This window comes from Monodon monoceros, unplaced genomic scaffold (assembly GCF_005190385.1).
Source record: "Monodon monoceros isolate NGI ecotype Baffin Bay Population unplaced genomic scaffold, NGI_Narwhal_1 Super_Scaffold_5, whole genome shotgun sequence".
Lineage (NCBI taxonomy): Eukaryota > Metazoa > Chordata > Mammalia > Artiodactyla > Monodontidae > Monodon > Monodon monoceros.
Genome location: NW_021703782.1, coordinates 26456712 through 26470076, shown reverse-complemented (window position 1 = coordinate 26470076; position 13365 = coordinate 26456712). Strand labels below are relative to the sequence as shown.

The 13365-nt window shown below is 37.9% G+C and overlaps 1 protein-coding gene across 3 annotated transcripts in view; it reads right to left on the bottom strand.

Moving 5' to 3' along the window:
- CDC14B (cell division cycle 14B) overlaps positions 1-13365 on the bottom strand; it is a 99250-nt gene that overhangs the window by 13261 nt on the left and 72624 nt on the right. For all 3 annotated transcript variants that reach the window (XM_029203223.1, XM_029203225.1, XM_029203226.1), the window contains exons 6-12: positions 11976-12042; positions 9314-9376; positions 7146-7233; positions 6630-6860; positions 3646-3784; positions 3329-3488; positions 2519-2616 (exon numbers count right to left, since the gene is read on the bottom strand). In XM_029203223.1, the coding sequence (XP_029059056.1) occupies positions 2519-2616; positions 3329-3488; positions 3646-3784; positions 6630-6860; positions 7146-7233; positions 9314-9376; positions 11976-12042 (846 nt within the window). The remainder of the gene's footprint in view (positions 1-2518; positions 2617-3328; positions 3489-3645; positions 3785-6629; positions 6861-7145; positions 7234-9313; positions 9377-11975; positions 12043-13365) is intronic.

Here is a 13365-nt window from a genome sequence, read left to right as displayed (position 1 = left end):
CAAGTGTGGTCCCTGGACCCGTAGCATCTTTTAACACCTGGAAGCTTGCCAGAAATGCAGAATCAGATGGTACCCCAGACCCACTGATCATTATCTGCATTTTAGCAAGCTTCCCAGGAGACTCAAATGCACACTGAAGTTTGAGAAGCACTGCTCTAGGGCACTAGCTATCTCCTCCTGTCTAAAATTGGCTTCAGAATGATTATTTGGAGGGACTATACTATTCCTAAATAAAAAGGACCATTAAGGGCTTCCCTGGTGGCGCAGTGGTTAAGAATCCGCTTGCCAATGCAGGCGACACGAGTTTGAGCCCTGCTCCAGGAAGATCCCACATGCCGTGGAGCAACTATGCCCGTGAGCCACAACTACTGAGCCCGTGTGCCACAACTACTGAAGCCCGTGTGCCTAGAGCCTGTGCACCGCAATGAAGAGTAGCCCCTGCTTGCCGCAACTAGAGAAAGCCTGTGCGCAACAATGAAGACCCAACACGGCCAAAGATAAAATAAATTAAAAATAAACTAATTTAAAAAATAGTACCTAAAAAAAAACCCATTAAGACCTTAAATGAAGACTTATAATGAAATTAAAAACAAAATGGCATTTGGAATTAAATAAATTATTTAAAGCATTCTAGTTGATTGAATGCACAACTAAACAGCAAAGAGAATGCTTAATTAATGCCTATATCAATACTGATGCCTTTCATTCACATGACATTTTATTTTGGAAAACTCATTCCTTTACTTTGGGTCTTTTAAGAATCTCCCAAGGCAGTGGCCCATGATGACACATCCCTTAAGTGTAATTCTACTTTGGATTTTAAGATTATGAGAAGATACCAGTGAAGAACTACTTTTAATTAAAAAGGCCTGTTCTTCTCTGCCATAACCATTTACTATGTCATAGTTCCTTGCCATATTACAAGATGCTTACTGAATACTAAGATGACCTATCTCCATCACCAAAAAAGGGGGGCGATGCAAAATTTGACACCCACCCCACAATGAAAGGTACTAGAAGGAAGGAATCCATTGGTATAGGTGGGAGCATCTACTAAAGAATACCCTAGAGGGCTTCCCCGGTGGCGCAGTGGTTGAGAGTCCGCCTGCCGATGCAGGGGACACGGGTTCGTGCCCCGGTCTGGGAGGATCCCACATGCCGCGGAGTGGCTGGGCCCGTGAGCCATGCCGCTGAGCCTGCGCGTCCGGAGCCTGTGCTCCGCAACGGGAGAGGCCACAACAGTGAGAGGCCCGCGTACCACACACACACACAAAGAATACCCTAGAAAAAAAGTACAATGGTCAAGTTTTTGATTCTATATATCTTTCTAACAATCCTGTACGTTCCATGAGATTGAATCCCAACTAACACTTACAGAAGCAAGTATAAGTGGACACACACACAACCCAATAACTATAAAACTTCCTATCTCCATACTAAACCTTCTTCTGTAACTTGAAAAATTCCTCCAACGAAAAATTAATACAAAAATATAGTTTAATCAATTCATTGTTGACTTAAAATAATATGACATTAAGCCACCATGTCACCACTAATTAAAGTTTACCATATCAAAACAAATTATGTGTAATACGGTAGTAAATTTAAAGAAATTCACAATTTTAATAACTCTGGACAAATCTACAGTTATTCTACAGTTTATATCTGCTGTCACTCTCTTGAGGATGTAACATGTTTATGAGAAATGGAATACTGTGTGTCATATCAGTAAACAAAGGATGTCATGGTCATCAGTGATTATAGCCACAAGCCAACAATGAGCTGGTGAGCCCTGAGGGAACTCAGGAAGGAAAGAACACCTGCCATCTAGCAGCCATCAGACTTCAGCCACTCCCACTCCCCATGGTGAGCCCTGAGGAAACTCAGCTTGGATACTGGCCCCAGAGAGCTGAGGTGCATATCAAAGGAAGGATTTCAGTGAGCCCAGACTCTTGCATCTTCCCATACATAGAAAAGTGCTAAATTCCTTAACTTGGGATATCTGTTTTCTCTTATTAACAGTAATCTTTTGACATTCAGAATCTGTTTTCTCTTATTAACAGTAATCTTTTGACATTCAAACTACGTTTGCTGCAAAACTCCTATATATCCTGGCTCCCTCCTTGCCTCCTTGGAGCAGTTCTCTCAGGGTAACTTGAGATGCTGCCTCCCGGGCTTCTTCAAGTCCTAAAAATTTCCGCCAAATGAAACATAACTCTCAACTTTTAGGCTGTGAATATTTTTTTAGTCGACAGCTATTATCCATGGAGAAAAATCACTCGGAATAGTGCTTTCCTATCTATACGAGCTAGCGAGGTTGCAACACAAGACAGAGATAAACAAAGGATAACTAAGAGCTTCTTAGGCAACACCCTTAGATTTTAAACAAAGTAGATATTCATTTCAAAGTGGCATAATGGGCATGCAACCATGGAGAAAATGTACAGGAAAAAATGCTCATGAAGGACCTTACACACAAATTAAATAACTACAACCACACGAAGGAAATCAGACTCACGTGAGGGGAATAGCGTTTGTTTTTGATTGTCTTCTGCTTTTCAGGGCCCGAAGTCTATCACCTTGTGTCACTGCATTGATTTCGTCATCATCACTGTACTGTGTAAGTAGAAAAACACTGAGCTAATGATTTAAGCTGTACTTATTAATGCAGCGAAGCATAGCAGCTACATTTACCCATATAGATCATACCCAGACACACATAAATATACTTCAACATTCTGAAGAACTCTAAAATATTTTGCTGCTTTCAAAATAAAGGTACAGGACACAATTCAAGACAACCAAAAGTTGACTTTCATAGACAAAGAACCCAATAGCACTCTTGTTATAAAACATTTTGACAGTGAAGAGGCATAATGGGTTTTCAGTATCGAAAACATTCTCTTTTAAATTCCACAGTCTACTTACCACCACTTAATATAGTACTGCTACCCCCTAAACTCTTGGTTCTTTAAAGTTCCCATCTGAGAACAATTGGTTCCCTAAATCAGCTACCATGAAATAGGAAAAAAATGGGGGAAAGAGGTGTCACGAGGTCCATCTAAAGAGTGTACTTCACATACCTCTTTTTATCACCAGTGCCTGGTGAGTAAACAAAAAATAAACTTTAGTTTTAAGGACACATAACCTTGTTTTAACTATTTTGACTAAAAAGTTTCTAGAGAGGGTAATAAGTACAAAAAACTGTGTGATGATAATCCCTCAAAATGTGCTTTATTATTTGTATCTACAATTTTCTCCATGCCCTAAAAAGATCTCAGCAGCACTTAAAGCAATGACAACAGTGTGATGGGGGTGGTTCGATTACCAGTTCATGTTCTTGCTTGTCTTCATTCTCGACCCCATTGATTGAAATGTCATCAACAGCCAAGAGGAGTTTTGAGACAGCTGCTCTGTGTTTTCCATTCTCCTGACCCTTTAACTTTTGACGAAAATAGTCACCTTCCATCCAGAGGCTTGCCTGTTTCCTACAGTATTTAAGTAACAATATCAGAAAGATACATACAAACAACTTTCTCCTACTAGGCTATCTGCTGTTACTGGAGCCTAAGGCAAATTCTACTTCCCATCACTTTCCAGACCCGGGCGTTCCTGAGGAATTACAAAAGCTCTCCATCCACTTACATCATCAAAAATTGTTGCTGAGGTCCAATCACTGAGCCAGGTCTGCAGATTCTGACCCAAGCAATGGCCTCGGTTGCTGTCATCCTGTAATGCTTCATGATGTAGCAGGCTATCAAAGTGCCTGTTCGTCCAAGGCCAGCTAGGAAAAGAAACAAACCAATGAGACCTGGTGTCATGTGCTCCAGAATTTTGTTGGGCAGGTAGGATTTTTTTAAAAAAGCTTCCCATGATTCTGCTCCCCTAAACAGCGGTTCTCATGTTTTGATGCACAGTACAATCAACTGGGGAGTTTTTTTGTTTGTTTTTATTATTATTTATTTATTTTAGGCTGCATTGGGTCTTTGTTGCTGTGCGCGGGCTTTCTCTAGTTGTGGTGAGCGGGGGCTACTCTTCGTTGCAGTGCAAGGGCTTCTCACTGCGGTGGCTTCTCTTGTTGCAGAGCACGGGCTCTAGGCGCCAGGGCTTCAGAAGTTGTGGCTCGTGGGCTCTGGAGCGCAGGCTCAGTAGTTGTGGCGCACGGGCTTAGTTGCTCTGCAGCATGTGGGATCTTCCCGGACGAGGGCTTGAACCCGTGTCCCCTGCATTGGCAGGCGGATTCTTAACCACTGTGGCACCAGGGAAGCCCAACTGGAGAGTTTTAATTGGTATGTGATGCAGCCTGGACACAGAGATTCCTAAAATCCCTCACATGATTCTACGTTTAGCCAAGATTGAAAATCACTTTCTAAGCGATGATTCTCAGTAAGTGCAGTGTTTTACACTCTGGGTTTTCAGTTAATGGAACCACCATCTTTCCAAAATTACAGGCTTAAAATCTTGTACTTTCTCCCTCATCCAACTGTTTTTTCTACTCTACTTTTATACCTATTTGCACGTGGACTTTTTTTCCCACTCTATTCCTGCTGTCTTCCTTTACTCTCGTCTAGACTAGTATCATTACCTCCTGTGATGGTTAATTTTATGTGTCAACCTGGCAGGTGTATTTGGATGAAATTGGTAGACTTTGAGTAAGCCAACTGCCCTCCGTAGTGTGTGTGGGCCTCATCCAATCAGTTGAAAGTCTGAACAGAACAAAAATACTTGCCTCCCAAAGTTAGAGGGAATATTCTACCAGACAGCCTTTGGACTTCAACAGCACCATTGGCTCTCCTGGGTCTCCAGCCTGCCAGTCCACACTGCAGGTTTTATGCTCACCAGCCTATATAGTCACATAAGCCAATTCCTTACAATAAATCTCCTTCTCTCTATATATACATCCTACTAGTTGTTTCTCTGGAAAAATCCCACTAATACAGATTGTGTGAAGTGGCATGCTACTGAAACATTATGTAAAAATGTGGAAGTGACTTTGGCATTGGAATTCTAAAGGCTGGGAGAGTTTTAAGGCACATGTTAGAAAAAACCTAGATAAATACACCATTGTAAAGCAATTATACTCCAATAAAGATGTTAAATAAAAAAAAAAGAGAGAGAAAAAACCTAGATTGCCTTGAAGGGGCTGTTAGTAGGAGGAATACAGACGTTAATGGTGATTCCAGTGGAATCACATGGAAACTGGAAGAAAGGCAATCCTTGTTAGAAAGTGGCAAAAAAAACCCTGGCTGAATTGTGTTCTAGTGCTTTGTGGAAGGTAGAACTTCTGTGTGACAACCTTGGATAATTAGCAAAGGAGATTTAAATTCATAAGCAAAGTGTTAAAGGTGCAGCCTGGTTTCTCCTGACTGATGTGAGACGAGAGAGATGAATTGAAGAAGTAATTGTTAAGCAAAAAGGAACGAGAAACTAAACATTTAGAAAATTCTAGGCCTATTCATTTTGAAAAAAGTGAGAAACTGTGTTCTGGATACCAAGGGTATGATTGAAAAATCAGCTCCATAAAGATATTACCCATGGATTTAATCAGCCATCTCGGCACAAGCTAAAAATACTGATGGGATTACACTGGAAGACTGCCAGTCTGGACTAAAGGGGACAGAAACAGGATGAAATAAAAGAAGGCTTTTACGTTTCAGGGATCCTATAGGACTGGACAACAGAGGTAACTGGTTGCAAGCATGGCTCATCCTTCAAAAGAAGGTTAGTATGACCCTGAGGGTGATGCAGAGATCAGCTTCCACTGCAGGGGGCACAGGTTCAATCCCTGATCAGGGATGTTTGCATGCCATGTGGTGAACAGCAACAACAAAAGACAGTTGTTTTAATGTCTTTGTCTAGTAAGTCTACCATCTGGTCTTTCTTTGGGACAGTTTCTGTTGATTCATTTTTTTCCTTTGAATGAGCTATCCTTTCCTGTTTCTTTGTATTCCTTGAGATTTTTTGGTGAAAACTGGACATTTGAATCTTATAATGTGTGAACTCTCAAGATTAGATTTCTGATATTCCCCAGGTTTGCTGTTTAGTTTTTCTTCTCCCCAGTGTTGGATTTTTCTTAACAAAAATGTATCCCTTGCCTTCTTAGTTAACTAACAAAAGGAGAAAAGTTAAATAAATCCTAGTATATTCATACAATGTGTTATTACACATTCATTCAATAAATATTTATTAAGTGCCAAGCATTGTTCTAGCTGCTGAAAGCCTAGCAACTTGTTAGAATATAAAGTCCAAAAGATAAGCTCTTGGAGTCTGCTCTGCTCACTGACATATGCCAGAACCTACCAAAGTAGGCACTGAATAGATATTTGATGAATAAGTGAATGTGATAAGCCTTTGTAGTATCACCCATGAATACAACTTAATTTACTATACTTTCCATATGAAATTAGGGTTTTAAAAGCATTCTTTGTATGTACAGCCTTTTTATGCCAGTCATACCTCCATAAAGTGGTTTTAAGAAAAAAAAGGAAATCACAAAAGGAAAAAAAAGCACTCTATAAAAAACAAAGGCATCTTCATGTGTCCTTGCATATAATCTAAACGAGTATGGTATGTTTCTACACACATATACATTCACGTCCACCATTTCTTAACCAACACTAGAAACATACCTTTACAGTGTACTGCAATGGCACCCTCTGCATTTTCACAAACATCCAGAAATTCTTTAACAATGGCATCAGTAGGCGTGCTGCCATCCGCAAAGAAAAGATCATAGTGATCGAAACCAGCGTTCGTAAAGCGTTTGGCATCATACATCCTTTTATTCAGACGAATAATGGTGGTAACGTTGTGATTCTTAAAATACGGAATATAAGCCTCAGGAGAATGTTGGTGGTAACCTACATAAAGAAATTCACCAGATGCTGTAAAATGCAGAAAGAAAACAATGGATAACAATTTCACTTGTAACTGGGTGGAAACAGTATCTGGACTGGGGATTGAATACCAGTTTGATTATAACTGTGAAAAAAATAAATTTAAAAAGTTAAAATCCAGGCAGAATGATGTGCTAAAATGTCCAAGTACACTTAATTAAGACAGTCGAGCTTTGGCCTCTTTTAAAAGAAAATACTGGATGGATACTTTTAATAACAAAACTATACTGGTCCCATGTATTCGCATACCACTTTCAAGTCTGGTTCTTGAATGAGGTCCACAGAAGGCAAGAAATCGGTCTGGTATTATCCAATTTAAATCTCCATTTTCTGCTTTCTGCAAAGGGAAGACCAAAACAAGATCAATGTATGTGTATGTATACGTGTACCTAAGAACAGGTAAGAAATAAATCAAGAGTTGCCTTAAGATCTATAGGCCAGGCAAGTAACCCAAAACTGATTTATTTGACTTAATTATCAGCCAAGGGAATTGATGAGTTCATTCCATGCTAAAAGATGTAAGCAGGAATGAGGACAAGTATTGCCACATGTTCTGATTTTGAAGTAAAACCAGAAGTTTGGAGTTTTTAATGAGAAATGTGTGATAGATTTCACTGAATCACAGGCATCACAGATTGTAAGATACATCCTGAATTCAGAGAATTCCTATTCAAAACAGGACAAAATGGGCATCGCGGAATCAATGAAAAACACTAATTCAAAATTTCTAAAAATACTTATAGAGACTAAACAAAGCTACCATGGTGGTCTGTAGCTACCCTGTGTCTCAATGCAGTTTCACTGAAAGTAAAAGACATTTGTGGGTGACCCTGCTACTCTCCCGCAATGCTGCAGTTTCCGCATTAGCGAGCGGGAAGCTAATTAGCACCTATATTACTCCTTAGTAAAAAAACACATAAAGGCATCACTGTGCTACACTGAGGGAATACCAACTGGTGTTTTTATTAGTTTTGCTTATCTAAAAAGAGAAAGTATATTTTATTTTAAATGTTTAATTTTATAAGGAGAAGCACAAAAATGGTGTTAATAATTCAATTATATTCAGTAGTTAAGATGGTAAATAAATATTGATGTGTATTGTACTTTACAAATGTATTGCTCTTACAGAGAAGTAAAGGCAGGGTTGGCCTAATGAATCACACAATATGCTTTTATATGTTTGGTACATCACAATAATGACTAGTAGTAACTATTAACCCAATTTATCAATAAAATAGTTCAGTTATACTTAGGAGTTTAAAATAATAGTTATTTTAAAAATTGATTGTGAAAGAACAGTTATCTGAGGATTCAAGATAATGCTGAATAAAGTGCTGTCTGTGGAATCATTCCAGTATTAGTGAGACTGTCTGCTGAAGATAACTATAGCAGGATAAAAAAAACCAAGACTCCACAAGTATTCTTGGCTGGAAAAGACCTTTAGCATAACATCTTACTCATTATCTACTTGGAAGGTAGAATGGTAGAATCAAATTACACATTAAAAAAAATACACATTAAAAAACATAGAGGACACCTGCGGTTTTGCCTGCCTGGACTCTCTCCTCTCTGTGCCCCCCCACCCCACCTTTCTTGGTCTGTATGATTTGATAGGGCTGACCCGATTCCACTGCTGTGATGGCCAAAGTATTCTATACCTACTCATCCCCCACACTCACCAAAAACACAACCTAGTTCAGGGCTAGAGACATGATCTAAGCCAGGCCAAGGAGAGGAGTTCGAGAGTCTTCTGCTGGAGCTATGAATTTTCTTTTCCAATGAGTTGGGTAAATCAAACGGGTAAGTCAAAGCTGTTGGTAGCCATCTTTATCCCAACTGGGGAGAACTGACCTTGGAACAAAGCTAGCTTCAGCCCAATTTCTGGTAAGTGCTTGAGTACCTGAATCTGGTCATGAGTGAAGTTACACTAGCTCCTGGACTTTTTATTTACGTAAATCAATAAATTTTCCCCACTTTATTTAAGCCATTTGTGTTTACTTTTTGTAATTTGCATCCAAAAGTGTCTTGACTTCACAGAAACAATAGGTTCTGACAAAAACAAATATTTTCCAGAGTTAATCAGATGTATAATGGCTATTCATTTCATCAGCTCCTATGCTAAGGGTTTAACAAACATTATCTCATTTAATCACTGTATGAAAGTCATCAATAATAAAAAAAATTTAAACTAAAAATTAAAGAAAAATGCCAGAGCACACTCATTCACTCTGGAAAGATGTATCAAATGCAAAAATCAATATGAACTAGGACTGCAGAAATAGGAATAAGAGAAAAAAAGACGAGTTTTTTTCACTCTACACACATCTAAATTGTTTGATTTTTCAAAAAATAAGAATACTACTTCTGGAAGTAAAACATGCATAAAAGAGTTAAAAACAATATCCTTGAAAACTTACTTCATAGTATTCATATTCATCGAGGTTAAATGAGTTGAAATTAAGGAAGCCATACTGCATTGCCTAAAATCCAAAGGAAAGCTTTTAATAACAAAGATGCAAATAAGGAAACAGTTTCCAATCCAATTTCTTAATAATAAGTATCAGGAGGCACCCCAGAAAAACATTCTTACATTTAGATTATGTTCCATTGAGTAGTTTTCAAAGGAGGTGGGCTATGTCTTTTAAATGCTTCCATTATCAGGAAAATTAGTTATAACAATATTTATTTTAATGAAATTTTATTTTTTATTTTCCTTCATCAGTCATCCTATCCATGCAACATCTAAATAATCAAGCCTTCAAAGTAATCCTACTAGTTTATTAGATCAACATCATTCAGGCTTCAAATATAATGCATAACCCAATGGTTGCTAAATAAATAATATAAAGGAAAGAAACCATGTTTATATGGTTTATATCAAACAAATCCCACACATTTCATAAACATCTTCACTTTCAAATTCTGAACAGTCTTGAATTAAAAGATTAATGTTCCCTATACTAAAGACAGCCCAGAGATCAACACTAAAATGCAAAATTTTGAGGGAAAAAACCCTTGTTTCAATAAGGAAAAATATATGAATTTTCTCTTCTACTCTGTAGCCTCACTCTGAGTTGCAATGGGCAGAGCATCATGCTAAGCAAAATAAGCACAATATCTATTTTCTGAGACAAGGACAAGCTGGCAGCCTCTGACAACCGTTCTCCCAGCTTACTGAGCCAGACAGTATGTAAGCAACAATTCTTGATCAAGAAGGTATTCTTGGTTCAAAAGGGGTGATTCTGCAAACGCAGTGTGCAAAATGTAAACTACTGAAATATGAATGAGAAATAAGAAGGCTATAACACCAAACAAAAAAAAACCTCATTTTATAAAATATAGTGGCTTAAGTCCTAACTCCAAGACCAAATCCACGATGAATTTTATTTCTTTGAATTTGGAGTACCCAATATATGTCATATTTGGACTAGAATGATACATAATAATACAACAACAGAGTGACACAATAAAATAACAGAATGATACCATAAAATGTATCAGTTTGCAGGGAATTTCTATTATTTGAATTTCATAAGGAGACCCTATTAGAAGTAGCACTTAAAAAAAAGCACTACTAAAATCAAGACATAATTATTGATACATTTATAAAAATTTCAAATACACAATAATATTCAAAATCAGTCACAAACAGAAAATGTTTAAATGTAAAATCAGAAGCTGTTGTCTCTTGAATAAAATTAAATGTAGCATGAAAAAAGCAATCTTTGATCTATAGTTATAGCTAATTAAACTTTGGATATAACATCTGATAAAAACAAAGCCAATGTTATAGTAGACCATCTCCAAGGCTCTCATAAGTGTTTCTTCTTCTTCTTTTCTTTCTTTTTTTTTTAAAGGTGCTGGGAGCAGAGAGAAGGGAGCCCTAGGATCAAGGACAAGTATGCCTGGCTACATCAGCAGTTCCCTGGGGTCCATCTGGCAAGGACTGTAACTGTAACTAGAAGGGGTCATCTATACCTACTGTCTCCCCATCTCCTGATCACCTCCTCTGCCCATGACCTGCCTAAACTGTGGCCTCATGGAGCTGTCTCAGAGCCTGCAGCAACTACCTCCATCAGCTCCATACACCACAGAGCTGCTGGACTCGGTCCCAAAGTTAAGGTCCATCCTCATTGCCTTATATAGGAACAAAGATACAATAATGAATCTCTCAAGTTGTATACTAATTAAGTCTCTCAGTTTAACCCCTAAAATTTCTGTCAAAATTCTCAGAAAGCCACCATGTTCCATTATACAAGAAAGTAAACCTGGGTTCCTTGTGCCTCTGAAAATACAAGTCACACAAACTTGAGATGTTTTCGAAGGCTTATTTGATCCAAGGGCTACTGACTGACAATTCTAGTTTCTTGCACGGCCCTGATGTTCAAGAAATATACCTAAGGGAGTGAGTGTTATAACCAGGGTCTGCTGCATCCCATGACTCCAGGGGACCCTGTTTATTTAGAATGTGGTATGACGGTTGTCCCCTGGAGTCAAAGACAGCAAGTAGCCCTGGTTATAAAACACAGGAGTTATTTTTAAATAGCTTTGACAAAACAGTAGTGACCTATACTTAGTATTATATAAAACCTAGTAACAAACTAATGGGCTACTCAAATACTTCTGTTGAACTAGAAATTGAATGCTTGAAGATACAAAAACAAAGTATTTGACAGTTACTGTGTTATAGAAATGTCTGTTGTAAACAGAATTGATGGGAATCAGACCCATAAAATACATAAATCAAAGAGAACTTAGAAACCAGTAACCTATTTACTTCTTGCTTTTCTTTGAAATCATAACACATTCAAAACCAATTCTGAATTTAGAGCCTAATTACAAAACTGTTTCTTATTGTTCCCTGTGTTCAAGTGGCTTTTCCCCCAACTCGTGCACAGAAGCACTCAGATTCAGAATAATCTGTTTTCTAGTTTAGTGTCATTCTAATGTTGGCAGGGAAATGGGATACCTCTCACATCATATACATCTTGGAAGATCTTTGGGGAAGAAGGCCTGTCTTCCTTGCACTGTACTTAAGTTCTTCAGCACAACATTGGGTGTATCCTACGAGTCACTTACCTTCTTTACTGCATAAAAACAGTCAAGAAGTGTAATGTAGAAATTGCAACTCCCATAGGCAGCATCTCTGAAATTCCAAAAGTATTGAAATACATAGCTCAGTTAATTTAATTTTCTGCTGTACACTTATCTCAAGACAAAGTTGATTAGAATTTAAAATCAAACACATACTCAGGATCAGTCTCAAAAAAACACAAAGGATTCTTGCCTTTTGGTTTTTAAATAAAGGATAAGTCACTGTTATACAGTTCATTGTAATTTCTACCTATTCCAGTAGATACTGTTTTATAGATGTGGATCAGTAATGACCACATCTTAAATTTCAAATGATCTGTCTAGACTGTTTTTGGCTTTAATAGTTGAGCTTCAAAAGTTCCTTCTTGAGTTCAACTTCTCAATAGTATGTACTCCTCCCCTCAAAAGGGAAAGGCATTTGATCTTTTTCTTCCAACTGGAGAATACTGTGTCAAACTGTTAACAGGAAAGACTGCTTTTTGATTCTGTATATGCACGTTGTGTGCGCATGTGTGTGTGTGTTTATCTCCATCCACGTAGCAAAAAAAATTTGGAAAGCAAGATGATATTTGAAATAATAGGTGCAAGCTAAAAAGCATTTTGCTCCTCTCATTATGCTCTTATACTTTTTAACAATTTAACTGGATAACTTCTTTCTGGTTCTTAAAGGACAACAGTACCAATAAAACCACAGAAACTAAGGAGTGAACTACTGTTAGGAGAATCACTCTACATTGGAGAAGTGCTTAAAATTAAGTTAGACAGCCCCACCCAACACTGCATCAACACCTGTTAGTAATCTTACTACAAATGTCTTATGTCAGTTAAGATTTTGTCCAGAAAAATAAGGTACTCCTCCATTCCCACCTGCTTCTCCTTTTTGGCTAACTTGAGTCATTTCATTACAAAGTGAAAATTTTAAGAATTAGGCAAGATAAAAATGAATTTTATTATGATCAGTCTAGGCATGCCAAGCAACTGTGCCTATCAGAATGGTACTCATTTGGTCCCTATGTGGAACCAGGCTGCTACTGGAGCCATAATTAATTGCCTGCCATGGCTGGGCTTTCACATTGTAATTCACTTACCTGAAAAATTAAGGCACGTTAAAAATGTTTAGTTCTTGTACAAACTTTAAGAATATAGATTATTACAGCAACATTAACATCAAAGAAAAGGGCATCCTTTTTAGCTAAGACAGTTTCAGACATTACTGTCTGAATTGGTTAGATTTACTTCAGTATATGTTAGGCTTCATGAAGACTGGACACAAGGCCTTACAACGTGCCATTTTTGTTCTGTAAGCTTTTGAATTTAAATGCTGCTCTTCCAAAAGCTAGGAAAGGTCTCAATGCAACTGAGAAAATGATTTTTA